At 35.1% G+C, this 16373-nt stretch overlaps 1 protein-coding gene across 1 annotated transcript in view; it reads left to right on the forward strand.

The window, feature by feature from the left end:
* FSTL5 (follistatin like 5) overlaps positions 1 to 12660 on the forward strand; it is a 494569-nt gene extending 481909 nt beyond the window's left edge. The window contains exon 15 of the mRNA XM_090288197.1: positions 11812 to 12660. Coding sequence (XP_090144323.1) covers positions 11812 to 12514 — 703 coding nt within the window. The 3' untranslated portion in view covers positions 12515 to 12660. The remainder of the gene's footprint in view (positions 1 to 11811) is intronic.
* Positions 12661 to 16373: the final 3713 nt, after the last annotated feature.

Consider the following 16373-nt stretch of genomic DNA (forward strand, 5'->3'; position numbering starts at 1 on the left):
TCCTGCTTGACATTAGGATTTATATCAATATTTAAAGAAAGAAAACAAGTCAATTTTTTACAGATGCAGAGAACAATGAATTTTCTATAATCGCTGGTGCGTTGTTATTCTCCTCTTTTACTTGTTTTCTGAGTTCTTTCTTGCTTTTGTTACCGCCTAACCTGCAACACTTTGTTCCCTCCTCTTTGATGAGTTTAACTGATGAATCAGACATATTAGACAATTATCTTAATTCTCTTCATATATAAATGCAGGGTAAAAAGATTTAAAACACCTGACTAATAGCTCCATGATAAATAAATGATGCCTTTGACATAAATACTGAAATTATACCAAGGATTCCAGAAGCATAGCTCTTAGATTATGGTAGACTTGGAGAATCTCCAAATGCATACATTTAAAATGTTTTAATTTTTATTTTTTACCTCTTTCAGGTGAATAACCTAAATTACACAGATAATATTTTTGTTTTGTTTTATTTCTATATCTAATGACTATTATTGTCTTCTATGAGATATTTATGTTTTTTTTAAACCATTAACCAAAATTAAGATGGACAGAGGATGTGGTAATATTACTATTATTCAAATGTGCCACAAGGGAGGGATAGATTCTTTGATATCATCCGTTTTGTCTTGAGTTAGACTTTGTCAGCAACTTTTACCCTCCTTTACTATTAATTAGTTTTGTCTTGAGTTAGACTTTGTCAGCAACTTTTACCCTCCTTTACTATTAATTAGTTTTAGGTTAGTCAATATTGACATTTAGATCTTTTATTGAGGTATCATACACACACACACACACCTAGAAAAGGAGTTGCTGGACCATATAATAATCCCATGTTTACTTTTGGAGGAACTGACAAACTCTTTTCTTCAGTGTCGAACTATTTCACATTCTCACCAGAAATGTGTAACAGCTCCAATTTTTCCATGTCCTCATCAACACTTGTTATTACTCATCTTTTTTATGATAGCCACCCTAGGGGGTGTCAGGTGGTTTTTCACTGCAGTTTGATTTCATTTCGTAATGACTAATGATGTTGGACATCTTTTTAGAGGTTGTTGGTCATTTGTTTATCTTCATTGGAGAAATTTCTATCCAAGTCCTATGTTTGTTTTCTAACTGAGTTGTTTATCTTTTTGTTGTTGCATTACAAGAGTACTTAATCTGTTCTGTATACTAGCTAATATTAGATGTGTAATTAACAAATATTTTCTCTTATACTGTGATATGTGTTTTCACTTTCTTGAGAGTGGTCTTTGATACAAAATGTTTTTATAAAGTCCAAATTATTATTTTTTGTTCCTTTTTTGGGGGGTCATATCTAAGAACCCACTGCCAAATCAAAGATCATGAAGGTGTATACATAAGTTTCTTTCTAAGCATTTTATAGTTAGAGATTTTACTTAGAATTTTAAAATATATTTTGAGTTAACTTTTTATATGGTATATTACAGCTTCATTTGTTGAAGAAACTATTCCAACAAACTGAATTGTCTTAGTACCTTGACAAGTATCGTAAAAAGCTGACAACCTACTAATTTCCATCCAAATGGAATGAACCATTTTTCAAGCTCATTATTATAAACATTCTAGTTATATGTACTTTTCCTTTGCCCTTCATAGAAATTTTATGACTTAAAGAACTGAGATTCTTAAAATTGATTTATTCTCTTAGTATTCTGGGAATTAACTAGTATAATCATCATATAAACAAAACCAATAAAATTATAGTATTTGGGTAGATATAAAATGTAATTATCAAGCACCCTTTGATTTTTCTATTCTGACTCTCTCATAAAATTTCACATCTCTCTATAGTATCATTGTACCAATTAAAATAACTCACCAATGAAAGGCTACTAAAGTTAATAAGATTAAATTTTCAAGCAGAATTAATAAAATAGTTATACATATTCAATTACTTCAACTTCTGTGTTCTCATTTTCTAGTATGCATGCTTGGTTAAATCTTTGAAATAAATATGTATTCTTTTTCATAAATTTGTAATTAAACCACATTCAATTTTAAATCCTGATGTACAGTCACCAAATTACATATAATAGACTTAAAATTGAAATTTTTCAATATTGTTGAAATGATTGTTAATACAATTATTAAACGTACTAACTTGAGTATAGATGTAAAAACAATTAGTTATGACAGGGTGGATTTCAAAGCAGATTTAAATGAAAGACTAGTTTAGAGAAATATAAAAAAATCTCTGCTTAACATTGAGGAATGATGTCTTGAGAGGAGAATGCTTTCCTCTTTCTAATTGTTCCATGACATTATTTATGCTGTACCCTTTTATCTACTGAAATCACAGCTGAATACATTTTCTTCTGGCAAACTTTTAGTTTTATTCTACTACTCTAATTCTTTAATGACATTACAGATGATAACATTTCTCAGTGGTTCTCTAATATTCAGTAACTGTATATTTCTTGCTTGTACTGTGAATTTATTGTTCCATCATCTCCTTGGTTGATTCAGTACAAGTATTCTTTGTATTTATTGTGTTTATCATTTAATTTGATATCCACACATAGTCTTTCTTAAGAATTTTCTTCAGTATGTTTATATTTCTCTGAAGATGAGCCTTTATATGGATTAGTTTTTTTATTGAAGCGCCAAGCACACTCTCTACATTTATCTAAACAGTAAGTGCATATTCAATATTAAAATGATAATTAGCAATTAACATGAGCATTACTTTAGCTTTTTCATTAGAGTTCTTACATATTTTATTTCTATTAAAACATATATGTGTATTTTTTATTATGAAAGAAGACTATGGACTATGCTCATTGAAAAAAGATTGCAACTTAAAGCCAAACAAAATGAGCTGAATCCAGTCTCCAAACTTGACTAAAGTTGATCTGCAGGCATATTTACTTTCAGTCATGCATGGGCTTTGCTTATTTTTTAATGGTTTAATCATACCATTCATACAATATTGTGCTCTTTTCATATATAACTTTATTGAATAAATTTTAATCCTGAACTAGTACTTTATTTCATTCTATTGTGTATTCTATTGCATCAAGTGGCTTTATCATCATTTTATTTTTTAAGTATATTTTATTGATTATGTTGTTACAGTTGTCCTAATTTCTTTTCCCTCTTCCCAGTACCCCGCTTCCCTCCAGCAATCTCACCTCCCTTAGTTCATGTCCATGGGTTGTGCATATAAGTTCTTTGGCTTCACCTTTTCCTATATTATTTTTAACTTCCCCCTGTGTATTCTGTACCAACCAATTATGCTTCTTTGTCCCTGCACCATTTCCCTTTGTCTCCCCCTCCCTGTCCCTCAGCAAATGGTCCCCACACCTATGATTCTGTTCCTGTTCTGACTGTTTGCTTAGTTTGTTTTTGTTTTATTTTTTAGATTCAGTTGTTGATAGCTGTGAGTTTGTTGTCATTTTAATGTCCATAATGTTGATTTTCTATTTCTTAAATAAGTCCTTTAACATTTCATATAATAATGGCTTGGTGATGATGAACTCCTTTAGCTTTACCTTGTCTGGGAAGCACTTTGTCTGCCCTTCCATTCTAAATGATAGTTTTTCTGGATAGAATAGTCTTGGTTCTAAGTCCTTGCTTTTCATCACATTTAATACTTCTTGCTAGTCCCTCCTTGCTTGCAAAGTTTCTTTTGAGAAATTAACTGATAGTCTTATAGGCACCCCTTGGTAGATAACTCTCTGCTTTTCTCTTGCTCCTTTTAAGATTCTCTTTATCCTTAACCTTTGGCATTTTAACAATGATGTCTCTTGGTGTGGTCCTCTTTGGGTCTAGCTTGTTTGGGACTCTTTGTGGTTCTTGGACTTCTATGTGTATTTCCTTTGCCAAATTTGGGGGGTTTTCCTTCATTATTTTTTCATATAAGCTTTAAATTTCTTGTTCTTCCTCTTCTCCTTCTGGAACTCCCATGATTCAGATGTTGGCATGTTTAAAGTTGTTCCAGAGGTTCCTAAGGCTCTCCTCACTATTTTAAATTCTTGTCTCCTTATTTTGTATTGGTTGACTGTTTTTGTCTTCCTTATATTCTAAATCATTGATTTGAACCCCGGTTTCCTTCTCTTCACCGTTGGTTTTGTGTGAATTTTTCTTTGTTTCATTTAGTATAGCCTTCACTTCTTCCCTTATGTGTTTGCCATACTTAAGCATATTTGTCACGTCTGTGAGCACCTTTATCACCAGTGTTTTGAACTCTTCATCTGTTAGGTTGGCTATCTCCTCTTTTGTTAGGTTGGCTATCTCCTCATCGCCTTGTTCTCCCACTGGAACCTTGATCCATTCCCTCTTTGGTGCTATACTTCCTTATCTCCTCATCTTGACAGTCTCCTGTGTTTGTTTGCCTCTGTGTCTTAGGAAGAGCTGCTGCTCCTGTTACATTGTAAGGGGCAGAGCCTTAGGTATTCATCAGTACGAGTGACTCATTTCACCATGTTGTGGCACCATATCTGTGGGAGGGGTCAGAAAGGGAATAATCTTACTTGCTGAGCACTCGCCCCTTTTTCAGGCACTTCTCCCACTTCCATATGGCACTGACATCTCTCTATCGGTTGCCCTGGCTATTGTTCCCAGAGTGGGTGGGTCTGCAGATGTTCTAGGACCATGGTGGCCCTTTAAACAAGTGGACTCTGCTGAGAGACCAGCAGTTTCTGCCTCCACCCCAACCTCCACTGGTTTGCACAGTCAGGAGCAATAAGGCTTGATTGTCTCCAGTGCTGGGACCATGAGCTGTTCAGTCTGGTGTGGTGATGGGAGTGCTCCACAGGTGTCCCTTTTGACTCTTTTAAGTGTTTGACAGTGCTTTCTGCCAACCTTGTGCCACCACCATACTGTGTCCTTTCCACTCTGGCTCTGCCCCTCCTACCTGTCTGGATGAGTATTTCTTCTTTATATCTTTGTTGGACTTCCATGCAGCTTAATTTTCTGGAACTTCTGGTTGTCTCTAGTTCTGAGGTAGCTGAATTCCTTCTTAGTTGTGGAGGGAGATGCAGCATGTCTGTCTAGGCCTCTATCTGGGCTGGAAGTTCCAAAGAGCTTTTATTTCTTGATAAATCTGCTTTTTCTATATGTCTGGTTATTCATTAGAAATAATAGACCTTTAGGCACTGTATTAATTCTGTCAAACAAAGAGACATCCTGAATGTACTCCAAATTATGCCTCTATGTCCCAATTTCCTCTGGAAAAAAACAAAGTTCCTACCTATCAGAGAAACAGGACACCAGGGAAGGAAGAAAGTATGGGAATTTAATATTCAGAAACACATTCTACTCCTTTATTTAAAGAAAAAAAATTCTAAAAATGAAAGTAGGGAAGAAATAATATAGCTAAAATATTTAATATAAAATTTTAATAATATAAAAGTCAGGTAAGAGGGTGTCCAATGGTTCATTGTAGCTTTTTCAATCCACATTTGAAAACAGAATATGCCAAAATATTACCATTTCTCAAACACATCTAAGCATTAAAGCTACTCAGAAACTGTCCTTGCTTTAGTTACAAATCTTTACTAAATGTGTCAATTCTATTTCTCTGTGCTTTCCCCTCTCCCAAGTATGACTGTGACCACTCTTTATGAGCAGGTTTGTTTTACTGAGCTATTTATATGAAGTTCAAATAAAACTAAATCCTTTGGCACTTGAGTAGGAACAACATTCAATCTTTTCTTACAAGGGCCTGTTTGGGATAATAGAAAACAACTAAATATAAAGGAATTCATAAACTAGTGAATGATGGCTCATGTCAGATTTATGGTTTGTGTCTATGAATATCTTGTCAGCTGTAACACAGCACAAGATACCATTGCAGGGGCCTATTGTATGTGTAGGTTTATATATTAATGATGTGGGGAGGTTTATAATTTTAGTTTCTTATCTGTTTGACATTTCTTACCTTCCAACTAGGAAAACAAGATACCTATAATACAATTAGAAAAACAAGATATTAATAATCTTGCCCATTATTATATATGAAACACTAAGCACTTGACATAAGCTTTTGAATGTAGATTTTCACAAGTAAAATCTCAATACAACTAATTCCTTGGGCTGTTCAAATTCCTCCCCCCCCCCAGAGTTTTATGTCAAAGAATATGATTTCTGTAAGTGAGACATCAGAAAAGATTGAGGAAATGTTTTCATTTTTGATGTGTATTGCAGTAATATGGTTTTTATAATAGGATAGTGTCTAGCTCAGCCAGTACTCAAAAACCCCCAATCTCCATTCAGTGAGTCTCATCTTCATTCATTGATATACATGGAAAGATTTGTTTTAAAATCTGGGAAGTGCAGATGAAAGGATTTGAGTTAAGGGATAATGTAAGAATGGAGACGGGCAGAAGACTCCCTTCCCAGCTTCTAGGAAGGGGATTGATCCTCAGTGGTTAAATAGTAAAAGTCAGTAGTAAGGAAAACTCTTCAGGTAGAAATCTGGGGACAGGCAGTATTACATTAAGACTCAGGAGATAAAATATTTGTTATTATGAAAATCTCACAGGGTTCTTTCATTCTAGTCTTTTGGGTTTCATAAAGATCATTAGTTGCGATTATGAGATTCCTTCATTAGTGTCACAGGTGATAGATTCAAAAGCAGAGCAGGAGCGGAACAATGTGGCAGATGCTATGAGGTGACAGTGACTGAAAAACTGCTTTGTGAGACTCTGGGACCAGACCTACTTGGGGACTGTTTGATGGAAAGACTAATGGAAATGAATTATTATTCAAGTGTAAGAAATGTAGCCTGGACTTATGGGACATGGAGATCTTTCAGCGGTTACTCTTTACTAGGCTTCCTGGTGTTTTAACCATGCTTCTATTTACTCCTATCTACCAGTAACTTCCTTAGCAAGGCTCTTGCATTATCATAACATAAACTCAACTGCAGTTCTCCATGCCCTTAGATATATAGGTCCTAAAGCTAGGTACAAAATGTTGTTACTTTTAGTAAACATTCTTGAATAAGCTTTTGTTACAGAGCAAAAGGGGGTTCTTTCATGTGGTGTCTTGGTGTAAAACCCAACTAGTGTTGAGGAAAACAGGTCTATGTCCAACATTCCAACCTGGGGACGACAGTGAGCACTTCAGCTCAGAGCCCTGTTCTCCCACGGGACCCAGCATATGCCTTGCTCCCCAAAAGGCTAGAAGCCAAAAACAAGCCCAGAAGTTCCCCATCCCTTATCTGTCAGTTGTGTCCTTCAGGATCTGGGGTACAATGTCATCAGCCTCCATATAACAGTCCAGGAAAACATGTGCCGTGTTGCACTGGATCACACATGGTTCTCTCTCTGCCCTTTCAAGGCCGCATGGATCTCTCTTTCTTTCTAAAATTGCATGGTTCTCCTTCTACCTCCTTGCAAACCATGTGGAGTTCCCTCTTCCCTCTCTCTGTACACCATGGGGTTCTCCTTACTCTACCTCTTTGCAAACCACCTGGAGTTCTCTATTCTCCAAAATGGCCTCTGCCTTACTTTTAAATCCCTATGGTCTGTGACACAGTGGGTGTGGTAACCGGTTCTGACCATTCGCAGAACCTTGCACAGGCCCCATATGCTCTTTCCCCACCATTCCATAGTCAAAATCCCTCCCATCTCCTTGGTGTCTTGGAAGAACTAAAGCCATTTCTGTAACTAAGATACTAGCCACCAGCTCTAGATATGCAAAGGCATCTTGGAAGCTGTCCCCTTCTCCCCATCCCCCAACCTGCAGGATCTGGGGATTTTGGGGAACCCCACCCTGTAACGCTTTGGCCAGGTGGCTCAGTTGGCTGGAATGTCAGCCTGTAAACCAAAATGGTTGAAAGGGTCCATCCTCGGTCAGGGCAGACACCTAGGCTGTGGATTTAATTCCTGGTCACAGTGCATAAGGGAGGCAACTGATTGATGTTTTGCTCTTTCTCTCTAAAATCAGTAAATACACCCTTAAGTGAGGATAAAAAAAAATCTCGGGTAAGACAGGTACTTATTTCAAATTCCATCACCTGTGCAGAACTAAGTTCATCCCATACACCACACCCAAATCCTCTATTCCCTCAGTAAGAACTTAAGCAATGCCTCTAAAGAAGACAGTGTGCTAGAATGCGTCCTCTCCTAACACTGTGAGAGATCAGATGACTGGACAAGAGGACTGGGCAATGACCATGTTGGAACAAGACAGAGCAAAATTGTTAAAAAGTGAATCCTATTCTCAATGTGATCTCTTGAATTCAGGAATGGAAACATGTAGCCACATTCGAGTAATACTACATGTTTATTTTTAACATTGTGGGAACACTAGCTAAACAGAAAACTTGATAACTTGGTTTTCCCATCCATGGATTGTAATAATCTGTTGTGCCATAGGAATATATTATATGATTCATAATGGGGAAATGATGCTAGTTAAGGTGTAAAGCAATGACAAATTCTATTTATTGAGAATGTACTGTTTGGCTGATAATGAACACACATTTATTCTCATCTTCAAAGGAAGCTAGTATTTATATCCTTTCTGTTGATGAGAAAATTGAAACTCATGGAAGTCAAGAACATTGTATTGAAAAACAGGATCATGAAATGACACCAGCCTGGACTGAAAAGCCTTACTTCATCGAAAACAGGTTCTCTGTGTATGAATTACTTCAGGATCTCACCTTAAAGCATGGAAAGAGTAATCAAAGTTGAGCCTCTTTATTAACTTTATAGTAATAAACTGTTTTGACTAAGCATTCAGACAAAGAAAATAATTTGAGAAAGAAATGCTCTAATTCTCCTCACCAAATCTAATAAATCCACGCAATGGCATGCTGAGTGACGGGCATACTTTCTTCATTTCATTTTTTTTTCCCTAGTAAAATAAGTGATTTCAAGAGGAACTTTTAACTCACAATTTTCAGCCTGTGACTTTTTATACATGTCCTGATAAATATTAGACAAACTATGTTAAATTTAGTACTGTTCAGGATTTTATTATACTAAGTAGGCATGAAAGCTGAGAGCCTTGTAAATATTAATCATAGACTAATGAACAGTGGGAGATTTCTGAATATCAATCTGTACTAGAGGGAAATTTTGAATTAGAGATACCACTTCCTACCCAATAAATCAGTAGTGAAAAATTGAAGGCATTCTTATGCATCAGCTTATGTAGCTAGATCTCTAGTCCTAAAGGAGCATGCAGTGCAGCCGCCAAAATAGATGTAATTTTATCACTGCACATGGAGACTTTGCATTTTTAACTGAACCATTTTTAAAATTTTAATTACCTCCAAAAAGAAGCCAGGATGTATCACAACTTGGGTGCATTCTTTAGTATCAGAGTTAAAATAGTTCAAGAATAGTTCTGCCTCATTAGCATTAAAAAACCATTGCCCATAGGGACTAGAAGACTCAAGGTTAAGAGAATTGAAATGCCAAAACTTGATTGGCTTGTTGCTTTTATTAAAAGTGCATATTACTGCTTTTGCTTCTGAGCACATTTATGATGTATAACTGAAAAAAGGATAATATCTTCAATTATAATTCATAATTCCATAAATGATAGAAACAATTCATACATCTACACTCCTTCAATTCTTCATGATTGTCCATTAATGGAAATGCAGCCATTTTTCAGTAGTCAGAGTTTATCATTTATTAAGACAAGTATAAGAGTGAATAGGAATATTTAGGACTTTATGATATTTTTTGATGCTAACACAACAATAATGGGACTCAGTTTTTGCCTTGAGGTTTTGTGTTTTTTTTTTTTAATTCTGTTTTAGGTAGTATTTAACACCTTCAGTGTGCATTAGTACTTTAACTGGAACATTTAGAAGTGATTATAAATATGATTCTTCATACCATTTTAATCAGGACAATATTTTTCCTAAATAGTTATGGTTTGAACTGTGTGTACTGAAAATACACACATAGTTATTAAGGACACAAGAAACTAGGAATTTCCAGGATATAAGCCAGAAAAGATAAATGGAATTTTAAAATACACTAAAATATTATTTTCAAAATGATTACTTTATTACATTATAAGTAAATATGGAAAAAATAAATTACTAAATTAAGTAATAGCATAACATAATGCTATAATTAAGCACTAGTCACTGTTTTTCAATATTTATTACTCAGAATCTTTAGACTCATTGAAAACAGGATAGTTATGTTTATCTCCAATATATTCCTAGTGCTTTTTATTTAGTAGTTGCTCAATACATATATAAAACATCTTTTTAAAGGAGTATCTATAGCTATATATTGTAGTTTTCCTTTTCTATGGAGAAACTTACACTCTCCACTGACATCAACTAGTCTCTTCATAACAATTCAAATAGTTAAAATTATAATGTGGTTTTCTAACTATATGCAATGTAATGACATAGAAGCAGTTATAATTTTATGTTTTTAGTAAAATATTTGTGTTTATAAATTCCCTGCTTACACAATTACAAGCCTAATTTTTCCTATGATATTAAAGATGGAAATTTATTTATATTTTGGAGCTTGATATGTGGTTATATTTAGAAATGTTAAGGACCTATTACCCTGAATGCACTGTATTTCTGAATTTTATGTGGAAATGGTCATTTTTACATAAAGAAAACTTTGGATAGGAATTGCCATATTGAAAATGGATTGCACAGATGACAATATAATTAGCTGTCTAGAGGTTTATTTGTTTTATTTTGTTTTGTCTTAATACAATAATGCCATTTTTCATTTATAAAAAAATGTAACAGTATTTCTCTGATCTTTTATTTTTATGGAGATTATGGAGGTGCTTTAATCAATATTACTAACAAAAAAAAAAGTCCTTCATGTTTCTATTGACAGATGTGTATTTTATATATAACTTTGTATAGTAGCTTCTATCTTAGTTTCTCTTATTTAACCTACATATTTTTAATAGAAAGCCACCAATGGTATAGATCAGGCTTTCAAAATATATTTACCCTTGTCATGTTGGCTTCTGATAATAATTTGTAGCTAGTATTCAGGAGAAATGCTCTAAAAAGCATTGAAGTAATTAAAGAGGTAATCAAAAAAAATTTTTGCAATACATATTTTTAAGTTAAATTTAATAGGAAAATGCCAGAAACGTCCAAAATTCATTATTGTTCAATATGAGATAGCCATTACAATCAGGTATATCATTTAAAAACAATAATAATATAAGCATGGCTCAGGTAAAAAACTAACTAGTATTTAAAATGTATAATAAAGTAATTGTTAAAATCGTAGAGGTAATCGAGACAATCCTAAAATGTAATATATAGAAGAATAATTGTTCTATATCAAAAATAATAAATATGCATCTATTAAGGTAGTCCTATGAGGCATATTAAATTGAGAAAGACATGGGTAATCACTTAAATAGTCATGTGTCAAATTTATTAGGTGATCATAAGAAGAAAATGCAGCGAATAAAATAGGTATACGTTCGAACCTTTTAAATTGTTGCTGGCTTTCATAGCAATTAACCAAGCTTGTTCGATATCAGAGGGTTTAGTGACATACAAAATAATGTTTATTTTTTTACCCTCTTTGGTAAAGGTAAGATTTATTGCTCCAATTAACTAGGTATATTTGAATTATTTTGCTTCCTACAGCATGAGTTATTCCTGTGTAGCTGCAATGAAAGAATGACCTAGAGTAAGGAGGACAGCAGGATTTCAAGTTGAATTCCAACATGCTTGTCACAGAAATTGCGGCCCAGCCTGGCAGTGAGCACCTGGACTTGCAATGGCCCTTTCCACTTGTCCACAGTGCATTTTTTAATAGTAACTACTCTACGTTTTCCTAACTTCAGTTTTTATCTTTTCAGGTTTGGATTTATTCTTCATAAAGATGAAGCTGCGCTACAAAAAATTGATCTTGAGACCATGTCATACATCAAGACAATTAACTTGCAGGACTATAAGTGCATTCCTCAGTCACTGGCGTATACACACTTGGGAGGATACTACTTCATTGGCTGCAAGCCTGACAGCACGGGAGCAATTCCACCCCAGCTCACGGTGGACGGTGTAACCGACTCAGTCATTGGATTCAATAGCGACGTGACGGGCACTCCATACATCTCTCCAGACGGGCACTATCTTGTCAGCATTAATGACGTGAAAGGTCTGGTAAGGGTCCAGTACATTACCATCAGAGGAGAAATACAGGAGGCGTTTGATATTCACACGAATCTGCACATATCCGATCTGGCATTTCAGCCGTCCTTCACTGAGGCGCACCAGTACAACATCTACGGGAGCTCGGGCAGGCAAACGGATGTGCTTTTTGTGGAGCTCTCCTCTGGGAAGGTGAAGATGATCAAGAGCCTTAAGGAACCACTCAAGGCAGAAGAATGGCCTTGGAACCGGAAGAACAGGCAAATCCAGGACAGCGGCTTGTTTGGGCAGTACCTGATGACACCTTCCAAGGACTCTCTCTTTATCCTGGATGGGCGACTCAATAAGTTAAACTGTGAGATCACTGAAGTTGAGAAAGGAAATACAGTCATTTGGGTTGGAAATGCCTAGGAGCCCTATTAGATAATTATTGAATAAAGAGTTTTCCGGTACATTGCACTTAATTCATTTTTTAAATTTACAGCTTAATTTTTCAAGTTTATATCCTAGTCAAATGTAAGTTACTTGGTTGATCCAAATAAAATAGATATCTTTTGGCAAAGAAATACACAATTAATAATATTGGTTCATTAGAAATTTTAACACAATATTTAATGAGAAACTATATTAATCACAAGGATTAAATTTATAATTATGTTTTAAACTTAACAAAATAAGAATTTAAATACTTAAAAATAATTGCAGGGAATTTCAGATGACTTTTAGCACCATTTTAATTTAAGGGTAGTTTATACATCTTTTTTTTCTGCCCTGTTTTGGTATGCTTAAGCCAGAAATAAAAAATATTGTGGAAACTTAGAATTCTTAATTCAAAATATTCTGTCCCATTCACTGTTTATAATCTTTTGTGCCTTGAAGGGAATGTCACAAGAGAAAAATGAAGGCTAATAGCTGCATACTGAACACTTATAACTATAAATCTCTTGTCATTAAAAGAGAAATGTTTAACATCTCCTGCACTATATCTGCCTTTAGTCATTTGTTAAACAGAATATCATGTGAAGGCATGAGTTGGCCTTAGATTGTATACAGGTGACAAACTCTATTTGACACTTACTGTATAATCTGCAGTATGCTATGGAAAATGGGGAGGAAGGAAGGAAAAATAATTATGACAAAACGTTTGCAATGTATTCTCTACTCATTTTGCTTTCATTCACTGGAGTGCATTATGTTTTTAATGAAAGTTTGGGATGTCAGTTGCTTACAACGTTTATTATTAGCAGAATAGATTTTTTTTCCCCATATAGTTCAGTGTTGCATCAGCAGAAACTCTCATTTCTAAAAAAAGAAACATTATTTGTATCTGCTTAGAGTAAACCACATATAGAGAAAGTACCACCAGGGAGAAAACACTGGCTAGAAAGCTGATGAATATTAGTATTTTAGGAGAATTAGTTTAGAAATTGGAATTAGGGGATAGCCCCTCAGTGACGAGTAAAGACATACTTCACCACTGCCTTTGTTATTTAAATATAACCTGTCAAAAAGTTCTCTCTTTAAGAACTTTCCTCAATGACTTTCATTCAACTCCTACGTAATCCTTAAATAACCCATTCTCTCACTGCGTTGTAGTTCAAAACCTAACTAATCCTCTTATTTGAGACATTGCATAGAGTAAAAAAATTATTGTTTCTAAGGGTAAAGATAAGGCCAGTAGAAGTGCATTAAAACTAGAGAGTTGGTTTATTGAAGTAAGCAGATGATTATCTAGACTTAAAGTAATAGCTTACATGTTTTCAGAATCTTTTTACTTATTTTTGCTTTGTTGCTGCTAAAATGCTAATGGGCTGTTGAAATGACCTCCATTTACTGAAGGTAATCCAATAAGGTCTTTTTTAAATACAAATTTTACTCAAGTTCAAATTGTGTAAAACTGCTTAGAAACCTGAAATTTTATAGTGTGTAATATCTTCTGTGTATATAGCATCCTGAACTATGTGATACAGTAGATTTCTTCTTAGCTTAAGGAAGCATCATGGGAGGTAGACTTAATAAACAAAAATCAGCTTATGTTTCTACTTATCTGCTTTCCTTTTCAGCAGTCTCCTCCCTTGTGAACATGAACCATATAAAACATCTGTGAACTAATGATTTAATGTAAGTCTGCCCCATACATCCTTCTTTGGTAGCTTATACCATGTGGATACTCTGTCTATAGACATGGCTTGATAAAAGGAGAATAAACCTCTTACATTTTAATCTTTGAGAGTTTAATGTTTTAACGTGCATACTGATATTTTGTTTTGTTTTTCCCATTGCTTCAAACACAGGTGTTCTGCATTATTTTGAAAGTGATGGGATGGGGTAGAGGGCAAGTAAAGTGACATCAATTAAGCAAAGAATTTATTTCATTACACAATGGAATACCAGTCGGCTATAAAAAAGAAGTCTTACCTTTAGTGACAGCATGGATGAACCTGGAGAAGATTATGCTGAGTGAAATAAGCCAATCAGAGAAAGACAAGTACCATATGATTCACTTCTATGTGGTACCTAATGAACAAAATTAACTAACACACAAAATAGAAACTGACTCTTGGAGACAGAGAACAGACTGACAGTTGTCAGAGGGATGGGGGGTTGGGGAAGTGAGTGAAAGAGGTGAAGGCATAAGGAGAAAAAGCTCATAGGCACAGACAACAGTATGGTGATTGCCAGAGAGAAAGGGGGGTGGGGAAAGCAGAAGAGGGTAAAGGGGCAACAAATGTGACAGAAGGAGATTTGACTTAGGGTTTTGAACATGATACAATATGCAGATGGTGTATTATAGATTTGTACATCTGAAAGCTATATAATTTTATTAGCCAATGTCACCCCAGTACAATAAAAATTTTTTAAAGACAATTTAGTTTGTTTTGGAACAAACAAGCCTAAGTTTCTATATCCCTTTATAGTCAATGTTTAAAGCAAGAAATTTATCCTTCTTCAGGTATCCATTTCTTTAGAATCTCTTCTTGTGTATTAAAGAAATGAGTATCAGAATGGAATATTATTATAGAAACAGAGGGGTCCAAAAATCCCCAGAGTTTGTGGCTGGGGGATGGGGAGAAGGAAGCAGCTTTCAGAATGCCTCCACATGCCTGAGGCTGGTGGCTGGTGTCTTTCATTATGCAAAATTGCTTGGATGCTTCCAAGGCCTCAGGCGGATGGGAGGAGTCTTAAACCAGGGGACAGTATGGAAAGCACACAGAGCATACGTGGGGTTTGGTGAATGGTCAGAACTGTTGGCAATACCCACTGCATCAGAGGACACAGTCAGTGATATATAGGCAGCTGCGAACACTTTAGGGGGACGCGCTCTGGGGCTGTCTCCCTCGCTGGCGGGTGTTCACAGGGGTGCTCTGGAGAAGGAGAGGAGATCCACGTGGTTTACAGAAAGAAGACAGTTTGCAAGGAGGCTGAGAATCCCAGCAGTTTTGCATTGAGAGCTGAAGGGCACCACAGCACAGAAAGGACCTCCCCAATCAGATTGAATGATTGGCAGCCGCTGGTAAAGCTGAACTGTGTTTGGGAAGTAGGGAAATGGTGTTTCTGACCTTCCTAAAACTGGCCAGGTCTGGGAGGGTGGAGGCAAGGATATGTGTAACTGTTAAATAAACAATTTTCTTTTCACTCAACTAAAGTATTAAGAGTTGTAATTCTGGCGGTGGGCAATCGGACCCCTAACTAAAGAGCCCGTGGGTTTGTTTTCAATTAGAGCAGCCCAGGGGTTCTGTAACAATATCAACAACAAACTCAAATAAAAATCCCTTTCTTTCCATATCCTTATACCACTAACCAAATGTTGAGTCAATTTTTTTAAACAATGAAACTTATAATTGAATACTGACATTTGTGATTCTTTAAGCAGATGCAATGATATACCATTTTCTGAGGTAGATTTTTATTAAGGATGGGGGAAAGATAGAGTAAAAGCTAACATATAGGATCAGCATTATATTATGAACATCTTAATAAAGGTGTATTTCAAATAACGATCTCATCAATAATGTGTAAGAAAAACTGAAAAACTAATAAAATGATGAAATAACTATCGAAAAGGTCTACCATCAAAGAGTAAAATTTTAATACATAGGAGAAAAGATAAAGTAATAGCAAAAAATAAAAGTGAAGTGATTTATTTTTTTCTGTAAAATTACCTGGTGATAATTTTGTGATAGTAATAGAGGGCATGACATGAAAAAAGGTGTGAAACCAGGAATGGGAATAAGATGTGATAACAGTCCTTGAGCAAAAGTGACAGGAA

The sequence above is a fragment of the Furipterus horrens genome, unplaced genomic scaffold (assembly GCF_987537825.1).
Source record: "Furipterus horrens unplaced genomic scaffold, mFurHor1.1.pri manual_scaffold_10, whole genome shotgun sequence".
In the NCBI taxonomy this organism is placed as follows: Eukaryota; Metazoa; Chordata; class Mammalia; order Chiroptera; family Furipteridae; genus Furipterus; species Furipterus horrens.